At 37.3% G+C, this 22,749-nt stretch overlaps 1 protein-coding gene across 1 annotated transcript in view; it reads left to right on the top strand.

Moving 5' to 3' along the window:
* MAN1A2 (mannosidase alpha class 1A member 2) overlaps positions 1–22,749 on the top strand; it is a 152,093-nt gene that overhangs the window by 92,935 nt on the left and 36,409 nt on the right. The window contains exons 6-8 of the mRNA XM_052637341.1: positions 442–536; positions 7,783–7,906; positions 12,836–12,929. Of these exons, the coding sequence (XP_052493301.1) occupies positions 442–536; positions 7,783–7,906; positions 12,836–12,929 (313 nt within the window). The remainder of the gene's footprint in view (positions 1–441; positions 537–7,782; positions 7,907–12,835; positions 12,930–22,749) is intronic.

The following is a 22,749-nucleotide window of genomic DNA, read 5'->3' as shown; positions in this document are numbered from 1 at the left end:
TGATGGAGAATGTCAAGATATAAATGTGTAAGATAGAAACATGATTATAGTAATTCAAGGGCATTTATGAAATTCAATTGCAACTCTTTGTTTTGTTTTAATATTTGTTCTGAGCTTGATACCATGGATGAATTTCATAGCCTAGTGTTTTCTCTCAGATTTTTTTGCCAGCTGAAAATACAGATATTAACACCAAAACCAGTCCTTCCCTTTCAATTAATTATAGTTTTCAGGCCATTTCACTTTCAGCTTTTTCTTCACTATCCATCCACTTTACAACAATTTTCTCTGATTGCTGGATACTCCATGGTACTAAGAGATGCCATTTTTCCCTCAGTGCTTTCATATATCCAGTATGTTGTGGTATGCATTGTAGAAGAGATCAGGAAATTTTGACAGCAGTAATTTCATAATTTATGAATGTTTGTGTTTTTGTCCCAGATATTCAAGATTAAAGCAGTCCAGTTGGCTGAGAAACTCCTTCCTGCCTTTAACACACCTACGGGAATTCCTTGGGCAATGGTGAATCTGAAAAGGTAAATTCTATTTTTATATGGTTATTCTTGTTCTAAATATATTAGATTAACTGATTTTTTTGAGCCTTCACCATCCTTTTTAAGACTTAAAACTGTTTTTCTCTGTATGTATACAGAAGCATATTTCTTTAAAGCATTGCCTGATTTTTAAAATACATTCTTTGCTTTGAAACAGTAAAACTATTATTTCATTTCTACTGCTTGTTTCTGTAAGTCTAGATTTCTCTCCCACACCTTTATTGTTAACAATATAGTTGTTTCTTTAAGATTGCTTATTTATGTCTACTTAGTGCTGGAATGGATTAAAGTGCTTTCCCTCTCTTCCTTTTTTGTATACTACTTATTTTTTTTCTAAGTCGGAATAGAACACAACATACCTTAAAATCAGGGCTTCCTGTTGCTGAATGTCTTACTAATGATAAGGGAAGACATAACTCATGACATTGACTGTAGGGTCCTTTTTATGATATCCAAATTATTGAAGTTCAAAGTGAAGCATGATTCTCTGACAGCTTTATTTGGGAAAATGAATTTTTTTTTAATGGAGAACTTGATGAAGTTTTGATTTTCATCAAGAAGTCATTATTTTATACCATGAAATCTAACTTTACTGTTCTTTGCTGTCATACACTATATATAATGTAAACTAACTCTTTGTGAGGAAAAAGCTAGCTAGAGTTCCATACCAGCCTCCACAAAAGGATATGGCCAAAGGTATTAAGCACATACCTGTTCTCTTTTGTTCTTAGTTTCATTCCAGATTTTCTGGTGTTTCCTTCAGTAGCATTGTCAGTCATATAACTTTCTTATATGATTAGAATTTTAATTAAATTACAGTTTAACTTTGAGATGAAGAAATATGCAGGATATTGTTATTATCTAGATAAACAGTAACCAAAAGTCCAGCATTGCAAAACTTCAAATTTAGATTGAGACAAAAAAGTAGTAGAGTTTTCAAGGACCATGTCTTGAACATAAGCTTAATTTTCATACTATATCTTTATATATTCATACAAAATACATATTTTACTTGAGTTTATAGAGCATAGATGTATTTACCTATTTTTAAAGGTTTTTGCTTTTGTGTTTTGATTGAATTATACATATCTCTCACGTAGACTTTATTCCAGTCTTGATGTCTGAAATCCAACCTATGTTAATAATCTAGCATTATTTATCTCTTGCAATATGATTAGCACACAGAAGCACATACATACATACGTACTGGTGGAGCTTTTAAAATTTTATATGATTTGTTTGGATACTTGTTTTTTTTTCTTATTTTCTTTCTACTTCTTATTTTTCTCACTCAGCAAAATCTCACGGAAATACTCATCCAGGTCATGCCACAGAGCTTTAAATCAAACTTTGTGATAACTACAGAGTAGAAGATAGGATATACTGTAAATACATAGGTTATACCATGATTTATTTAATTATTCCATATCAGTGGTATTTGTTTATTTCCATTATTTTGCTACCATAAAAGTTACAGTAGCATCCTGTTATATATTTCCTTCCCTTGTAGCTCACTCAATAAAAGATCTGCCTGCAATGCAGGAGACCCCGGGTCTGATCCCTCAGTCGGAAAGATCCCCTGGAGAAGGAAATGGCAACCCACTCCGGTGTTCTTGCCTGGAGAATCCCATGGACAGAGGAGTCTGGCAGGCTACAGTCCATGGGGTCACAGAGTCGGACACGACTCAGTGACTAAACCACCACCATATATGTCCTCGTAGAGTGAGGAGGTTTTTCTGAAAATGATTCTTAAGAATATGATTGCTATATCAAAGGGCATATGTCTTCTTTTTTTTTTTTGTAGGATAGATTTCCCAAGTGTGGAATTGCTGGATCAAAGGCTATATGTATTTTTGAGTTTAGTAGTTACTCCCCACATATTTTCCAAAAGGCTGTAATTCATCATATTTCCACCAGCAGTATGTGAGAGTACCAAAATGTCTATATGTTCTGTTTAATTTTCAAGAGAATAATGGCTATGAAATGTTACCATTGTTATTTTCATTTGTATTTTCTGCTTAGTGAGTTCAAGCACCTTTTCATAAATTTATTGGACATCTAGATATTTTTTTCTGAATTGTCTATTCCTAAGTGTTGATTGTGGAGAAGGCAATGGCAACCCACTCCAGTACTCTTGCCTGGAAAATCCCATGGACGGAGGAGCCTGGTAGGCTGCAGTCCATGGGGTCGCTAAGAGTCAGACATGACTGACAAACTTCATTTTCACTTTTCACTTTCCTCTTTCATGCATTGGAGAAGGAAATGGCAACCCACTCCAGTGTTCTTGCCTGGAGAATCCCAGGGACGGGGGAGCCTGGTGGGTTGCCGTCTATTGGGTCACACAGAGTCAGACACGACTGAAGCAACTTAGCAGCAGCAGCAGCAGCAAGTGTTGATTGAGTTGTGTTTTTCTAGTTAGCTTATAAAAGAGCCTTACAGATTATAGAGTTACTTTTCCCCCCTGTTCTACTGCTTGTTTGTTGTTTTTATAATAATTTGTCATCCTTAAGTTTTGATTTTTTATATATTCAAATATGTCTTTTATAACTTTGAGGTTTTCAATGTTGGTTAAAAAGATTATCTTCACCTGTATTTTATAGTCTCCTGGATTTCCATAAAATGTTTTTATAATATATATTTTTTTAAATTATCAATATCATGTTGGCTGTAGCTTTTTTTTTTTATCAGTTGCCTTTAGCAGATTCAGGAAATTTTTTTTCCTCTAGATAAACTTAAAATAACTTAGAATAAAATTATTCAAAAACTCATTAGATACTATTCTTGCTAGGCTCTTTGTGAGGTGTTTTCACAATCTTAAATGTCTTTAATTTTCCTAACAGTCATGTGAACTAGTTATCATAAAACCTTATATTATGGATGAGGAAACTGAGTCTCAGAGAAGGAAATCTTGCTCAAGGTCGTTCAGTTCATTAACGGCAGGAGTAGGAGCCTATGTGCTACATCAGTATTAAGGTTGTGTCCTCACCTTCTACATGTACTTCAACTTCTCTACCAAGTCATGTATTACTCTTTTCTGCATACATTTTAGTGGTTATTTTAAGATTCTTGTCTCTGAAAAGCTCATATTTATTCTGTATTTGTCATTCGACTCACCTAATTTAATATTATTCTAGGTGATACAGAGTTTAAATTAAAATCAACTAGTTCCCTGGTGGCTCAGACAGTAAAGCTTCTGTCTACAATGCAGGAGACCCGGGTTCGATCCCTGGGTCGGGACGATCTCCTGGAGAAGGAAATGGCAGTCCACTCCAGTACTCTTGCCTGGAAAATCCCATGGACAGAGGAGCCTGGTAGGCTACAGTCCATGGGGTCGGACAGAGTCAGACACGACTGAGCAACTTCACTTTCACTTTCACTAGTGCTAGAAAAGCTGAAACCAAAAGTGTCCATCTTTCTATGAGAGAAAGATTTATATTTTTCATTTCCTCCTAAAAACAGAAAAGACCCTAGAGAATGGTTTTAGAGTTCTAGTGGGAATAACCATGACTTTCTTGAATAATGAATCTAGACTTCCAGTTCCAGCCCTGAGGTAACTTATATCAGGTTAACTCTCCCATCAAAAGTAATCACAAAAGCCCAACAAAATGGTTTGAAGGGATTGGAGAGCAATACCTAAGGGCGAACCCAAAGGGCCTACTTGAAGCTCATCACTGTAGAAAGCTGGCTTTTCCCCTAAGGGTATATTCTAAATTGAGTGTGATTGAGGCCAACCCTAAAACAGTACTCATGTAGAACAAAGAAGACTGTGATCAGGTCTTGGAACTGCCAAAAGGGCTGAGATACAAGGGATGAGTATCTCAAATCAGGAAGGAATTGCAGAGGAAAAGCCCCAAAATTTATCTACAGATTTTCCTCCTGTTGTTGGCTGATTGTGTACCTGCACATGCATGGGACAAAGAAATAAACTAGAAAACAGCATTTGGAGGCTGAAGGGCAAAGGAGAAAATTTAACAGCTACTGGGTATTGGGAAATTTGGCTTAAAGCTCAACATTCAGAAAACTAAGATCATGGCATCTGGTCCCATCACTTCATGGGAAATGATGGGGAAACAGTGGAAACAGTGTCAGACTTTATTTTTGGGGGCTCCAAAATCACTGCAGATGGTGACTGCAGCCATGAAATTAAAAGACGCTTACTCCTTGGAAGGAAAGTTATGACCAACCTAGATAGCATATTAAAAAGCAGAGATATTACTTTGCCAACAAACATCCGTCTAGTCAAGGCTATGATTTTTCCAGTGGTCATGTATGGATGTGAGAGTTGGACTGTGAAGAAAGCTGAGCACCGAAGAATTGATGCTTTTGAACTGTGGTGCTGGAGAAGACTCTTGAGAGTCCCTTGGACTGCAAGGAGATCCACCTAGTCCATCCTAAAGGAGATCAGTCCTGAGTGTTCATTGGAAGGACTGATGCTGAGGCTGAAACTCCAGTACTTTGGCCACCTCATGTGAAGAGTTGACTCATTGGAAAAGGCTCTGATGCTGGGAGGGACTGGGGGCAGGAGGAGAAGGGGATGACAGAGGATGAGATGGCTGGATGGCATCGCCGACTTGATGGATATGAGTTTGGGTGAACTCCGGGAGTTGGTGATGGACAGGGAGGCCTGGCGTGAATCACAGTTCATGGGGTCGCAAAGAATTGGACACAACTGAGCGACTGAACTGAACTGAACTGGTATTGTCTAAGGCTGCCAAGGTGAAGGGCCCTGTGAGGTTGTATGTAAAAATACGAAAAAATGTTTTTAGAACTTAGAGTTTTGATAGTGCTTATATGCACTATGAATGAAACTTTGAGATAGAAAGTTTTTACATGGAAATGAGATTTTGTATTTATACTTGACTCCACTATAATCCATTCACATTGCTGATGCCTAGGTATTCTTTCCAAATGGTATGCTTTATCCTTTAAATATTATGTTACATTCATTAAAATTCTATATGATATTCCTTCATACTTAAATTTCACCATAGCCAACAGAATTTCTACACAGTCTAGATTATACCCAGCTCTCTAACCTCATCCTATATCATCATTTCTCCTTCCTGAGCTCCAGCCAAACTGCCTTGTAATTGTTGTTCAGCCAGCTCTTCGCGACCTCATGCAGTGTAGCACGCCAGGCTCCTCTGTCCTCTATTATCTTCTGGAATTTGCTTAAATTCATGTCCATTGAGTTGGTGATGCTATCTAACTATTTCAACCTCTGCCACCCACTTCTCCTTTTGCTTTAAATATTTCCCAGAATCAGGGTCTTTTCCAATGAGTTGGTGGCCAAAGTATTGGAGCTTCAGTTTCGACAATAGACTTTGCATTGAATAATCTAGCCACACTAACCAACTTTTTTCCTCAGGGCCATTCCAACTGCTCTTTCCTCTACTGAGAATTCTCTTCTTCCAGATCTACTCATCACTGGCTCCTCCTAATCATTCAGTTCTCAGTTTAAATTGTGTCATTTTAGAAACTCTTTGAACATTATACATAAAGTCTTTAAACTCATCCTCTATCACTAGTACTCAGTATTCTATTCAACTCAATATTCTATGTTTAATTTTCTTCATAACAATTATCATTTGTTATGGGAACAGTAATGTTATATGTTAGAGAAGAGAGAATTTGCTTAGTTGTATCCGACTCTTTGTGACCCCATGGGCTGTAGCCTACCAGGCTCCTACATCCATGGGATTTTCCAGGTAAGAATATTGGAGTGGGTTGCCATTTCCATCTCCAGGGGATCTTCCTGACCCAGGGATCAAACCCAGGTCTCCCACATTGCAGACAGACGTTTTACCCTCTGAGTTCACTGTTATATTTCCCAGATATGAGTAGGTACTTTATATTTGTGAAATGAATGACTGTCCTACATAGTTACTATATCCATATTTCTTCTTTGATTCTTATGTCTGGCTTCTAAAAAATCTGTTAGTGGTATTTGCCTTTCATACTTTCAAAAACAGTACAAAAATAGCACCAAAAAAATTAAAGAACTTTAAGGTAGTGGTATCCTGATACCTATTTCAGTGTCTTCTCCACATGGATAAATACAACATAGTGTATTGAATTGCCAGTATACAAGTAGATATAAAGAAGAAAGTTTAACAACTACATGGTACTGAGGAGTCAGAGTTAGTATTTGAAGCTGCCATGGTGAAGGGCCCTTGGTAAACACCCCAGGCTTTCAGCTGAGATCCCATAGGGCCACTTCCTGGAAGTATAGGTAAAACCAGAATAGTTTTAACCCTTAACAAAGCTCAGAGCCAAGGTTATCTGCCTGTACTCAATCTATGTTTCAGAGGAAGCTTAACCCTCTGGGAAAGAGGATAACATCCAAAGAGTCTGTACTTTTCATTTCTATAGTTTGCCTTCCAGTAAAAAATTTATAAGGCACCCTGGGGAAAAAAAAAAGATATCCTAGAAATATATCTGCGCAAATGAAGTGCACACAAGATTATTCACTATAAAAGTTTTCATAATAGCAAAATACTAGAAATGTGCCAGAGGACCAGTAATAGAGGATTGATTGAAGTATATCTATTTGTATAATATAGTAGTTTTCATACACTATCAGCAGTGGAGGCAAGACAATTCTTTCTCATGATACTGTCCTGTAACATCAGTGGTCCCAGCATAATAAATGTGAGTTGTACTTTCAAGGTTTGAAACTACTTAGAATGCCCTCACACATTTTTGTGTGAATGAGACATTTCAATTGAAAATCGTTAATGTCATGGAATTCTATGCATTTGTAAGTAAAAAATAAAAGAAAGTTGTTTATAAACTTTGGAAAGCCGAATGAGGTACATCTTACCTCATTAAAATGTTACTTAAAATCTAACGTACAGAGCAGTAAATATACTTTGCTGTATTTTAAGAAAGGAGGGAAAAGAAGAATATGTATTCGGACTGCTTATTTATGCATAGAAATTTCTATGCTAACATATAAGAAGCTAATGAATGATTATATTGTGGGCTTGTAAGGGGAAGAGAGATGAGAGTGGGGTGAAATACTTAACATATACGTTTTACATTGTTTTGATTTTTAGGACATGTGAATATTCTATTCAAAATAATTTTAAAATAGTAAGATTTTAGGTACAATAATCTATTATGTTGCGATAATTTCTGAGAGAGTTATTTAAACGTTATATACTCATTGAAAAAATGTTTTGGTCTTTTCCTAATTCTGTCTCCTTTTACCTTTTCTTTCATTCAGTGGAGTAGGACGAAACTGGGGCTGGGCATCTGCAGGTAGCAGCATTCTTGCTGAATTTGGCACACTACATATGGAGTTTGTCCACCTTAGCTACTTGACAGGAAACCCAATTTACTACAAAAAGGTTAGTATTCTTGCTTTCTTTTCTTTGTTATAAGAGTACTCCAGAGATTTGATTAATGCTTAGAAAATATTTGCCTTTTTAAAAATTATATAAAGAAATGTATCGTATATTTAGAACAGATTTGATATATTTTCTCTTATCTGAGAAGATATAATCACTAGTAGGTTTTCAAGAAATTACATTATAGTCTCTATTTAGCATTGTGCTGAAGTTCCTAGTCAGTATGGTAAAATAAGACAAAGTGAACAAAAAGGTAGATTGAAAAGGAAGAAAGAAAACAGTAATTACTCACAGATTAAATGATTACCTAAAATATTAAGATAATCAGAGGAACCTTGCGGGTTACAGCCCATAAGATTGCAGGAGTCGGACACGACTGAGCAACTGAGACTTTCACTTTCACACTTAAATTATTAAACAAGAGCTTAATTTATGTTTTGAATAAAAGATGAACATGATGTGCTCTGCTCAGTCGCTTCAGTCGTGTCCTACTCTTTGTGACTCCATGGATTGTACCCCGCCAGGTTCCTGTGTCCATGGGATTCTCCAGGCAAAGAACAGTGGAATGGGTTGCCATCTCCTCCTCCAGGGGATCTTCCCAACCCAGGGATTAAACCTGTGTCTCCTATATCTCCCCCTGATAGCTCAGTTGGTAAAGAATCCACCTGCAATGCAGGAGACCCTGATTCAATTCCTGGGTTGGGAAGATTCCCCTGGTGAAGGGATAGGCTGCTACTCCAGTATTCTTGTGCTTCCCTCCTGGCTCAGCTGGTAAAGAATCCGCCTGCAATGCGGGAAAGCTGGGTTTGATCCCTGGGTTGAGTTGGGAAGATCCCCTGGAGAAGGGAAAGGCTACCCTCCCCAGTATTCTGGCCTGGAGAATTCCATGGACTGTATAGCCCATGAAGTCTCAGAGTTAGACATGACTGAGCAACTTTCACTTCACTTTTCTTATATGACTTTCATTGGCAGGCGGTTTCTTTATCACTAGCGCCACCTGGGAAGCCAAAAGACCAATATACATATTAAAAGTCAGTAGTATTTCTCTATACCAGCTGCAGCAGGCAAAAATGTATCACTTATAAAAACATGTCTTATGTAGTAGGAACAAAAGTGTAAGTTTTCCACAAGTAAATCTAACAACAGAGAAGCAAAGTTCAAAACTGCTAAATGACACTGAGTTGGCCCTAAGTAAATGGAGAGATGCATTATATTCATATATAGGGAAACATGCAAATGTCAGTTACCTCCAGATTTATCTGTAGCCTCAATTCAATGCCAGTCAGTTTCCCGGTGCCTTTTTTTTTTTTTTTTAATGAAACTTGACTAGACATTTCTAGAATTTAAACAGGAGAGAAACATTCAAAATACTTCTGAACAAAAACAGGATGGATGGATTTGTATTACTCAATTATCAACACTACCAATATTAGTGTTGGTACATAGAGACAAGTAAAACTGATAAACAGAATAAATAGCCCTCAAAGAGCCCCACATATATGTGGAAGTGTGACAATGGTACCTTTGTAGATGATAACGATTCTAGGAGCATTAAAGACGTAAATTTAAAATACAAAATCTAGTAAAGCTGAAAATACATATACTCTATGGCCCAGTCTTTGGTATGTACCTTTACATCATACATATATAATCATTGTTTGTATTAGCAGTTTATATGATAAGATTCAATACAGCAGTGAAAATTAATTATGGTCACATTAATTAATAAAAAGAGTATATATAATACAATTCTTAAAAAGTTGAGGCAGAGCTGAAGAGAATATTGTTTAGGGATTCAAAAGTGATTTTAATAGAATCAAGATAATAACGAATGTAAAATTCAAGACTGTGACCACATCTCGGAAAGAGTCAGTGATATGTGAATGTGTAATGGTAAACAGAATAGCAAAGGTTATGTCGTGTTGTATTTCTTAAAATGAGTATGACTAGAATCTCTCTATATAATCCTTTCTGTGTATGAAATATTTTATCAGTCAGAAAAATTTTCAGGTAAAGATAGCAAAAGGGAGCCAAATCACAGAATTTTCCCTTTCTTGATTAAATTAGCAATAACAAGAAAGATAATAAAGACCAGCAAAAATTAATCAGTAACAATGAAAGAAGGAAAGGCTGAAACCTTATGTCATAAACATGTGATAGCCATAAAAAATAGAAGATTTCGGCTGTGGTATCTTAAGTCTGTCTCTTGCCCTATCCTGAATCCTTACTGGGCAGAGAAAGTCTATAAATTCCTGATATTCCCTATTAATCTTACAAGGGAGAACAGTGCCATAGTATACAACTGCCCACAGCTCCAAATGTGTTCTCACCTTCCGTCCTCCATGAGCACTTAGGCCTCAGGAAATGAGCTAGTACACTAGTATTCCAAATCTTGGTGTATCCTGGAGGGGAGATACACCTCCCCCTGCCCCACCCTACCCCCCACCACATGCACACAACAGGAAGGAATTTGAGGACAGCTCAGCTCCACTGTGTTATCCGAAGTTCAGGTTAGCGCTGACCCAGTTGAACATGAGCGAGGTAAAAGAGAAAGCATGGCAATTATGCAGACATGCTGTAGGAGACAAGAGCAGGCTGGTAGATCACAAGTAAGAGACTGATGAAGAGCCCAGTGTAGACGCTACAAAGCCAAAAATAAAATCGTACAGGAAGACAGTAGAGCTACAAAGCAAATTGAGACCTTATATGCTTCCGTAAAACAAATGAACAATATCAAGTAACCTGAACATAGTTGAAAACTGAATTATTGGCATGAAATAAAGGCCAAGAGATAACCATTGTGAAAATAAGGAAAAACATAAAGGGACTTTTTAAAACGATAAATTTGTAAAATAGAAATAATCTAGCATATGATATTTCTTAAGTGGAGAAATCTTAACCTAACGCATAGAAATCGCCTGAAAACAACAAAAGGAGAAATGGAACTATTAACTTGTTTTTAACAAAATTGAGATACTTGATATTTCATGTAACAAAATAGGAAGAAAGGTTGGCATAAGCAATCAAGGTCAGAGCGTGGTTTGGGTAACTGAGGAGAGGATATTGGTGGCTGTAGCTTTCAAAAATAAAAGCTCGTAGAGCAGTTCTTTAAGTGGTACATCTTGAGGTACAAAACCAAATCCTCATTAGCAGCAGTGGGAACAGGGTACAGACTGATGGTAGACTCTTCTTTGAACCCCACTAAATATGATGCGTTGAGAAGCTAGAAAAATGACTCAGTTAAGGATCTCACTGACAAGCTGTATTTGCACTTGTATACTTTAGTGACAGAAGAGCAATGAATGACATGATTCTCTAGTGCTGCATTCCTGGTTTCAGTTGCCTGATGAGAAACAAAGGCTTAAGGAACCACTTTCACATCTGGACTTTACCTACCCTTTCATGTCAGAGCTCTTGTGAATTGCTGACTCAAGAAAAATAGTAATAAGTCATCAAAAAAGAACACATAGAATTTATACAAAAATATTACCAGAAAAAAAGGGAAGGAATGTGAAAAATAAATGATGGCCAAAAGATATTTATCAGAAAACAGCAATTAAAGAACTGACCAAACATCACTATGAGAGAGAAGATAATGAAGCTCTCATTTATGTGAAACCAGAATATAAACAGAGATACAGGTACGCAGAGATAATAAGATACCATATCAGTAATAGAGTGTAAGAAAAAATCAAATTATAGTCAAAATGAAGGACAAAATGGAAACAATACAAAGAACGCATTCAAAACATAGTGAGAGACTTGGAAGGCAAAATGGAGATAAGCTAGTGAACATGGAAATTAAAAGATAGGTAAAAAGGTTTGCAAAGGAAATGATAGACGTGGAAAAGAAGCAGAGGGGATTCAATGTATGCATAATTTTCAGAAGACGAGAGAACTGACTAAACCTGGTTCATGGATTATTCAGATTGAGATTGTTGTACATAGATTTGTTAGAACACAAGTAATAAGCATCCCTGAGCCAATTCCTAGAACTCCATGATGACAGAATCCAGTTGAATAAAAGAAGATTGGAAACTGTAAGTTAAAAGGGTTAGTGCTGTGCTCAAGTCCAGAAAATAGTGAAGTGTATATATAAGGCCCTGTGAATAAAAAAATGTTTCCTCAAGTCATTTATGCCAACTAGGTTATCATTCAGATGTGATGATAACATTCTAAAACAAGAATACAAGAAAGAACACGTTTGTGCTTTAAAAAAAATTTTTTTTAAGCACTTAAAAAATCCATCATCCAATCTAGAGATGAATCAAAATGAAGTCCCTGGAAAAGTCTCCAGCTTCTTAATATATTTCATGATTTCCCCTCCTTAACTTAAGGAATACCTTTTAGGGTTTGGAAGTTTAGGAATTCTAGGAATTTAGGGATGTCTATTATGGGATCAATGTTTAAAGTTCAGCAATTTAGTTTTACTTTTTCATCTGTTAACTTCAGAGTGGTTTCATACTTTTTATTACAAATATTCTATTATGATTATATGTTTATGAAATTGTTTCTGTTCTTAACATTTAGTCATGTACATATTGAATATGTCTAGAATAATGTTTACCAATGATGTTTCTGATGACTATTTCTGGAGAGTAGAATGTTGAAATTTAAATTGGTTTCTATGCCCTTTTCTTTGTGCTTTACTGTTGCTTATTTATTATTTTTAAATAATGCTCAGGCTTCTCCGTCCATGGGATTTTCCAGGCAAGAGTACTGGAGTGGTATGCCATTGCCTTCTCCGCATATTCTATCTTATAAAAATAATGAGTCATTTAAAAAAGAGAAGACTTATTGTCTGTCTCACACACACACACAGTCGGGGGGTAGGAGTGTAGGTTCTGAGTGAGGGGGAAAAAAACCAAAACCCAGATTAATATAAAACTTTAGTGTTTTTTTCTTCATGATTGCATTTATTTTGCTTAGGTCATGCACATTCGGAAACTACTTCAGAAAATGGATCGTCCAAATGGTCTTTATCCAAATTATTTGAACCCAAGAACAGGTCGCTGGGGTCAATGTAAGTATTTCTGTTACAACTGATGCTCTGTTGAAAGGTGGTCTGAAAACTTGTGCTTGATGTAGTGGTAAGTACACTACATGTAGTATTAGAAACCCCAGGTTGTATATGACCCTATGATCTGTCCTGTGACCTTTGGCAAGTTTCTCATCTCTGGCAGTTTCAGTTTTTATATTTTTAAAATGGAAATAGTAATAACCCCTCTCACGAGAGTATTTTATTTCATGTATGTGTAGGTACTTTGCTAAAATATAGTGTGACGTTTGCAAAGGGTTGTACTTTTAGGCCCTTATTTGTAAACTGTACCTTGGTATAAATAAGAGCATTGCTTGAGATAAGTATTTAGTTAAGTAATATGAAGAAGGGTTGTGTGTGTTAAATGACTAGAAAATAGTGTGCTTGCTCTTAGACAAGCCACATCTGATCATTCATTTTAAAAGGTAACAGTGACAGACTTTCTTTTCTTGGGCTCCAAAATCACTGCAGATGGTGACTGCAGCCATGAAATTACAAGACACTTGCTCCTTGAAAGAAAAGCAAGCATCTATGACAAACCTAGACAGCATATTACAAAGCAGAGACATTTCTTTGCCAACAAAGGTCCGTGTATGCAAAGCTATGGTTTTTCTGGTAGTCCTGTATGGATGTGAGACATGGGCCATAAAGAAGGCTGAGTGCTGAAGAACTGATGCTTTTGAACTGTGGTGTTAAAGAAGACTCTTGAGAGTCCCTTGGACTGCAAGGAGATCAAATCAGTCCATCCTAAAGGAAATCAGTCCTGAATATTCATTGGAACGACTGATGCTGAAGCTGAAGCCCCAGTACTTTGGCTACCTAATGCAATAAGTCAACTCATTAGAAAAGACCCTGATGCTGGAAAGATTGAAGGCAGGAGGAGAAGGGGGCGACAAAGGATGAGATGGTTGGATGGCATCACCAACTCAATGGACATGAGTTTGAGCAAGCTCTGGGAAATGGTGAAGGACAGGGAAGCCTGGCGTGCTACAGTCCATGGGGTCACAAACAGTCGGACATGACTGAGTGAACAGCAGCGTCAGTGTCTGTTATTTACCAGGCTTTTGGATGAGACTGGAGATTGGGAAAGAATATATAGGACTTTGAATTCAGGCAGCTCTCAGGCTAGCAAGCAGCCTTTATATAATGAAATAAATGTTATAGTAGAGGAAATGTACCAGTTGTTAGGTGAGACTGTGGTAGAAGTGATTTCCTCTGTCTCGGGAGACTGTGTTTTGTTTGGGAAGGGGGTGATGATATCTCATTAGAGTTTTAGAACTGATCTTTAAAGGAAGTGATTTTCCAGAAACATTAAACAAAGTTTTCATGAAAAACATGAAACTAATCTCTTGTAGTTAGTTTATGAAAAAGCAAAACACAAATGGACAGTATACAGACGTTCCTATTTAATCCTAAGAGTGGTGTAACGAAGATAAGTGACACAGAGACAATGCACTCCTTCTGTGCTACTTCAGTAGAATGTACAAAAGACTGCTATGTTTAGTACCATATTTGTAGCATCTCCTTAGTTTGGTCATCAGAGACCTTTGTTGCTGTCTTTCCACTTTCCTGTGTCCCTAAGCAAATCAGTGAAGCTTTTAAACAGAAGATACTGTTTTTTTTCTATTAAATTGATAAACAGAATGGACACATCCCAGTATATCTAGTGCTTCAGAAAATATGAAAATTTGTATGACCTTTGAAGCAGTGACTCATTTCTAGACATTTATTCCAAAAAATTTTCAGACCTGTGTGTGTATGTGTGTCTGTGTATACATACACAGACACACACACACACATATATATATATATATAATAGGGATAATTTGGAAACATTCTAAAGCACTCCTGTTCATTGGAACTTTCTGTGATGAAGAAAATGTTCTGTTTAATTAGCTATTTGTGACTAAAGCCTACCACATTGGACAGTGCAGTTTTTAAACTTCTTGTGAAAGAGATTTGGTTAGGTTATATCCCTCCAGATGTGATATACTATATAGATATTAAAAGTTATGTTATTAGAATACTTGACATAGATAAATATGAAGTATCTAGAAAGATATTTGGGAGAAGGAAATGGCAACCCACTCCAGTATTCTTGCCTGGAGAATCCCATGGGCAGGGGAGCCTAGTAGGCTGCCGTCTATGGGGTCGCACAGAGTCGGACACGACTGAAGCGACTTAGCGTGCACACATGCATTGGAGAAGGAACCGGCAACCCACTCCAGTATTCTTGCCTGGAGAATTGTGTGGACAGGGGAGCCTGGTGGGCTGACGTCTGTGGGGTTGCACAGAGTCGGACACGACTGAGGCGACTTAGCAGCAGCAGAGGCAGAAAGATATTTAGGAAAACAGAGAAAACAAACACCACAAGAATAGGAACCAGAGTGTTCCCTGTGTTTTTTTTCTGAATGTTTGTTTTTATTTTCTAATTTTGTTTACCTCTATTAACCTAATCTGATAATGGATATCTGTTACTCTTGAAGTAAAAGCATTTTTAAATAAGATGAAGATGCTGTCTTGCACACCAAAATCTTAGAATACTGAAAAATAAACCACTGTTTGAGAATTACCAGCCTTTCAAATGACCAACAGTATCTCATTGATGGCATCTTAATTAAAATTATAACTCTTTCTCTTCGTCAAATGGTATTGTGAAAACTGGATAGCCACATGAAAAGGAATGAAGTTGGGTCCTTACCTTATACCACATTCAAAAATTAAGTCAAAATGCATCAAAGACCCTAAATTTAAGAACCAAAACTATAAAACTCTTAGAAGGACAAATCTTCATGACCTTGGATTTGGCAGTGAATTCTTCAAAAGTACAGGCAACAATAGAAAAAATAAACTGGATTTCATTAAAGTTAGAAACATTTGTGCATCAAAGGATATTATTATGAGATTGAAAGACAACCCACAGAATGAGAGTTTATTTGTAAAGAAATAATATTTGCAAACCATATATTTGATAAGGGTTTAATATCCAGAATGTATAAAGAACTTCTCAAACTCATGTTGAAACTCAACAGCAAAAAGACAAACGCTCAATTAAAAGTGGATAAAGAACTTGAATAGAGTTTTCTCCAAAGAAGATATTCAAATGGAAAATAAACACATGAAAAAAATGCTCAACATCATTATTCATTAGGAAAATGCAAATCAAAGCATAATGAGATGTCACTTCACACCTACTAGGAAGATTGTAATCAAAAGGACAGATAAGTGTGGGTGAGGATGTGGAAAAATTGGGACCCTCTTATACTACTAGTAAATGTAAAATGGTGTAGCCATTGTGAAAAACAGTTTGGTGGTTTCACAAAAAGTTAAGCATAAAATTCCATATGATCGAGCAATTCAACTGCTAGATAGATACCCAAAAGATTTGAAAGCAAAGACACAGAGAGCTATTTGCACGCCAGTGTTCACAGCAACATTATTCACAATACCGGTGGAATCAAGAAGTAAGTAAGTAAAGTCACTCAGTCGTGTCCGACTCTTTGCGACCCTGTGGACTGCAGCCCACCACGGGGTCGCAAAGAGTCGGACTGCAGCCCACCACGGGGTCGCAAAGAGTTGGACTGCAGCCCACCACGGGGTCGCAAAGAGTCGGACTGCAGCCCACCACGGGGTCGCAAAGAGTCGGACACGACTGAGTGACTTTACTTACTTCTTGATTCCACCGGTATTGTGTATAATGTTGCTGTGAACACTGGCATGCAAATAGCTCTCTGTGTCTTTGCTTTCAAATCTTTTGGGTATCTATCTAGCAGTTTAATTGCTCGATCATATGGATTTTATGCTTAACTTTTTGTGAAACCACCAAACTGTTTTTCACAGTGGCTACACCATTTTACCATTTACTAGTGTCCTTCAAATGGATAAATAAAATGTGGTATATATATACAGTGGTATGTTTTTTAATTATAAAAATGAATGAAGTTCTTATACGTGCTACAATGTAGATGAACCTTGAAAATATTCTAAAATGAAAGCCAGTTGCAAAATGACAAATATTATATAATTCCAGTTATATCAAACAGCTAGAGTAGTCAAATTTAGAGAGACAGAAAGTGTATTGGGGGTTATCAGGGGCTTGGCTGAGAGGAGAATGGAGTTATTGCTTAATAGGTACGGCATTTCTGTTTGGGGTGATGAGAAAGTTTTGGAAATAATGACAATGTTTGTACCACATTGTAAATGTAATTAATGCCACTGAATAGTACACTTAAAAAATGGTAAAATGGCAACATTCATGTTATATGCATATATTTACCACAGTAAAACTTACAGTAAAAAACAATTCTTTTATTCATCCTTGTTTTTTTCCCACAAAATGAATCCAGATTACTTCTTTAGAATTTCTTCACCCGCAGCAGTTATTAATTTTGAGAATCTTGCAAAAAGAACTATTAACTGGTTGTTTCGGCAAGAGGTCTTTACAATTTTAGGGGAGCTACCCTGATATCCCTTTAGCAGCTGCAGTCCTTATTAAATTGTTCAGTTTGTCCCTTTTGGTGTTTCTGTATATTTCATATCAGCTTCTGAAAAGTATATCAAATTCCATTATTATCTTTGAGCAGTAGGCATCTGTCATAACTATAAATAGTCTGCAAAACAAACTGAATTGAACTGAAATTTAACAATTCAGCTTTGGCTAACTGTATTATAATTAGAGTAATGATAATGTCTGTGACATGCACATAGCAATCACAGAAGAATTATGGTAATTACCTTCAGGAAAAGTACTTAGCAACAGATATAAAAGAATGTAGTAAGCAACCTAGATTTAAAGGCACATCATTAATATCTTTTTTTTTGCTTCATTTTTTCACTAGTTTTCTAAATACAGTACTTAACCTATGCCATTTAATGACTTAAGTGAAAAAGATATAGGAAACTTATCATTACTGATTCATTAAATTTCATACTACTGATTTAAAATGTGAAAAAAGTAAGAATGGGTATAATACTTGGAGTTGAAAGACTAATCCAGGTTTTTCTGCCTAATAACTTAGGTAACTTAATTAACCTCATGCCTTTGTTCCTTCATCTGTTATTTGTACTTATTTTATTAAGACAGTAAGGTGAATCATATTTATGAGATAATGAATATATTTAAAAAATACTTCATAAACTATAAAGCATATGATACAGATATGTTTATTCAGTTCAGTTCAGTTCAGTCTCTCAGTCGTGTCCGACTCTTTGCGACCCCATGAATCGCAGCACACCAGGCCTCCCTGTCCGTCACCAACTCCCGGAGTTCACTCAGACTTGCGTCCATCGAGTAGGTGATGCCATCCAGCCATCTCATCCTCTGTCGTCCCCTTCTCCTCCTGCCCCCAATCCCTCCCAGCATCAGAGTCTTTTCCAATGAGTCAACTCTTCGCATGAGGTGGCCAAAGTACTGGAGCTTCGGCTTTAGCATCATTCCTTCCAAAGAAATCCCAGGGTTGATCTTCAGAATGGACTGGTTGGATCTCCTTGCAGTCCAAGGGACTCTCAAGAGTCTTCTCCACCACCGCAGTTCAAAGGCATCAATTCTTCGGTGCTCAGCCTTCTTCACAGTCCAACTCTCACATCCATACATGACCACTGGAAAAACCATAGCCTTGACTAGGCGGACCTTAGTTGGCAAAGTAATGTCTCTGCTTTTGAATATGCTATCTAGGTTGCTCATAACTTTTCTTCCAAGGAGTAAGCATCTTTTAATTTCATGGCTGCAATCACCATCTGCAGTGATTTTGGAGCCCGAAAAAATAAAGTCTGACACTGTTTTCACTGTATCCGCATCTATTTCCCATGAAGTGATGGAACCGGATGCCGTGATCTTCATTTTCTGAATATTGAGCTTTAAGCCAACTTTTTCACTCTCCTCTTTTACTTTCATCAAGAGGCTTTTTAGTTCCTCTTCACTTTCTGCCATAAGGGTGGTGTCATCTGCATATCTGAGGTTATTGATATTTCTCCCGGCAATCTTGATTCCAGCTTGTGTTTCTTCCAGTCTAGCATTTCTTATGATGTACTCTGCATATAAGTTGAATAAGCAGGGTGACAATATACAGCCTTGATGTACTCCTTTTCCTATTTGGAACCAGTCTGTTGTTCCATGTCCAGTTCTAACTGTTGCTTCCTGACCTGCATACAGGTTTTTCAAGAGGCAGGTCAGGTGGTCTGGTATTCCCATCTCTCTCAGAATTTTCCACAGTTTATTGTGATCCACACAGTCAAGGCTTTGGCATAGTCAATAAAGCAGAAATAGATGTTTTTCTGGAACTCTTGCTTTTTCGATGATCCAGTGGATGTTGGCAATTTGATCTCTGGTTCCTCTGCCTTTTCTAAAACCAGCTTGAACATCAGGAAGTTCATGGTTCACGTATTGCTGAAGCCTGGCTTGGAGAATTTTGAGCATTACTTTACTAGCATGTGAGATGAGTGCAATTGTGCGGTAGTTTGAGCATTCTTTGGCATTGCCTTTCTTTGGGATTGGAATGAAAACTGACCTTTTCCAGTCCTGTGGCCACTGCTGAGTTTTCCAAATTTGGTGGCATATTGAGTGCAGCACTTTCACAGCATCATGTTTCAGGATTTGGAATAGCTCAACTGGAATTCCATCACCTCCACTAGCTTTGTTCGTAGTAATGCTTTCTAAGGCCCACTTGACTTCACATTCCAGGATGTCTGGCTCTAGATGAGTGATCACACCATCGTGATTATCCAGGTCATGAAGATCTTTTTTGTACAGTTCTTCTGTGTATTCTTGCCACCTCTGCTTAATATCTTCTGCTTCTGTTAGGTCCATACCATTTTTGTCTTTTATCGAGCCCATCTTTGCATGAAATGTTCCCTTGGTATCTCTAATTTTCTTGAAGAGATCTCTAGTCTTTCCCATTCTGTTCTTTTCCTCGATTTCTTTGCATTGATCGCTGAAGAAGGCTTTCTTATCTCTTCTTGCTGTTCTTTGGAACTCTGCATTCAGATGCTTACATATTTCCTTTTCTCCTTGGCTTTTTGCTTCTCTTCTTTTCACAGATATTTGTAAGGCTTCCCTAGACAGCCATTTTGATTTTTTGCATTTCTTTTCCATGGGGATGGTCTTGATCCCTGTCTCCTGTACAATGTCATGAACCTCATTCCATAGTTCATCAGGCACTCTGTCTATCAGATCTAGGCCCTTAAATCTATTTCTCACTTCCACTGTATAATCATAAGGGATTTGATTTAGGTCATACCTGAATGGTCTAGCGGTTTTCCCTACTTTCTTCAATTTGAGTCTGAATTTGGCAATAAGGAGTTCATGGTCTGAGCCACAGCCAGCTCCTGGTCTCGTTTTTGTTGACTGTATAGAGCTTCTCCATCTTTTGCTGCAGAGAATATAATCAGTCTGATTTCAGTGTTGACCATCTGGTGATGTCCATGTGCAGAGTCTTCTCTTGTGTTGTTGGAAGAGGGTGTTTGCTGTGACCAGTGCGTTCTCTTGGCAAAACTCTTATTAGTCTTTGCCCTGCTTCATTCCGCATTCCAAGGCCAAATTTGCCTGTTACTCCAGGTGTTTCTTGACTTCCTACTTTTGCATTCCAGTCCCCTATAATGAAAAGGACATCTTTTTTGGGTGTTACTTCTGAAAGGTCTTATAGGTCTTCATAGAACCATTCAACTTCAGCTTCTTCAGCGTTACTGGTTGGGGCATAGACTTGGATTACTGTGATATTGAATGGTTTGCCTTGGAAACGAACAGAGATCATGTTTATTCTAGAATTTCCTATAAGAACACTTTAAGAATTAGCTTCTTAGAACCTCATTAACTTTATGACATGTTAAGGCAGAGAATGTAACCATTGGTATTTAGTAGTACTTTCTAATGTGTTATCTGTTTCTGAATTTCAAAAGGATCAGGGAGTGACAAGGTACATCAAATTTGACACCAAGGCAGGCATGGGTTAGTGGTTCAAATAAAGTCAGACTACTGGGCGATAAATTCCATAGTTAACTAAAGATCTCAGGCTTCTGCTGTGAATTTATTTATTGAATATATAAACATCTACTGAAATAACATTCTAGAAGAGCTGACGAGAACCTGTTAGGCAGGACTGGGACTGCAGCCTATAACCTAAGTAACCTGTAACTAAATCTGTAAACCCTGGCAATAATTCACATATCTAAAAATCATTGCCTCCAAACGGTGATGACAAGACATTTACCTTTCCAAGGTTTTTCTCATTAGTTCATCTACTTTAATTTTTTGTTTTCTTCTCCTGCTCATTTGTTAATCCTTAGATCTACAATATATTGAGATATATATGTGTGAGGCCAAAGTGCAAAATTTTTAACTGCACTACATATTATTTTAATTACTTTTATAACTCTTATGTTCCAAAGGACCATTTGTGTCCTTTGATCATGTCTTACATGCTGTCTGAGTGAACTCCACGATGGCTCAGATATATTTTTATAAATCCCAATTTTACAACTCCCAAAGGTATACCGCTAACTTATCTCTCTGGATTTCCATCTTTTTTATACCCATTTAGATATCCATTTAGTCCCTCAGATTCATCATGCCCAGGATTCAGACTCCTTCCACTTTAAGTCATTTCCCCCTCTAGTATTCCCAATTTCAGGGAAGAGCGCCGCTGTTCATTCAGTCATTTGCCTCAGCAAGAAATCTAGACTTCATCCATGACTTCTCTTTCTTCATCCTTTCAGTAAATACCTGATAGATATCAAACCAAAGATTATGGTAGAGTCAGGAAAGATAGATTATTTTAAGGTGTTAATAATAAGAGGTAGTTTCAGTTGACAGGTAGAAGTTAGAGATAAACCAAGAGAGAGATTCCTGAAAAGGAAAGAGAAGTAGTTAGTGTTCAGAGCTAGGCAGAGTGTATACAGTTGAGAAGGAACATTTTTTCCTCTTTAACAGGCAAGAGAAACAGATAAATTAATAGATGGGGGTACAGATAGTTGAAAGATGCATTTTGGGGGTCAGTGATCTGTATTTTTTCTGTGAATTTGAAGTTTTGTTTGTCTGCTGAGATGAGGAAGAGGTAGAGCTGTAGAGGTCTTTTTTTATTATTATTCTTTATTTAATTTCCCATGTTGGGTCTTAGTTGCAGCACGCAGGATCTTCGTTCCAGAGCACGGATTCTAGTTGTGGCACATGAGCTCTGGAACACACAGGCTCAGTAGTTGCAGCACACGGGCCTAGTTGCTCCGTGGCACATGGGTCTTAGTTCCACAACCAGGGATCAAATGCACATCCCCTGCATTGCAAAACAGATTTTTAACCACTAGACTGCCAGGGAAGTCCCTTAGAGGGACCCTTTTGAAAAAGAGATTTAAAATCTCTGCTTTAGGGAATGGGAAAGATCACAAATTAAGGGGTCATAGAAAACTTGACAAGCAGTGCAGAGGTTCTCATTGATGGTGAAAATTGTGAATTTGAGGATAATAGCAAAGTAGACTCTCAGGTGGGCTGACATTTTACTGGCTGGGTGCAATAGGTAAACAGTGGAGTAAAGATCACCTGTTGCTTCCTTTCCTATCCAGCCTAGACTGTATAGTATCTGAACCAATGTGAGAATACCTTTAGTCTTCTGTGTTATCTATCCTACAAATCCAATGCGTGTATCAACTCAGCTGTGTACCTTTTTCATTCATCTATAGTCAGCTGAGCATTGCTTGTGAAAATCATCAATAATAAAGGTTAAAGTCACTACAAATTTATAACAAAACTGGGTCCTAGTGTCTTGGACAGTAAAGAATCTGCCTGCAATGCAGGAGACCTGGGTTCGATCCCTGGGTC

This window comes from Budorcas taxicolor, chromosome 3, assembly GCF_023091745.1.
Source record: "Budorcas taxicolor isolate Tak-1 chromosome 3, Takin1.1, whole genome shotgun sequence".
NCBI classification, from domain to species: domain Eukaryota; kingdom Metazoa; phylum Chordata; class Mammalia; order Artiodactyla; family Bovidae; genus Budorcas; species Budorcas taxicolor.
This window is presented reverse-complemented; position numbering and strand designations above follow the sequence as displayed.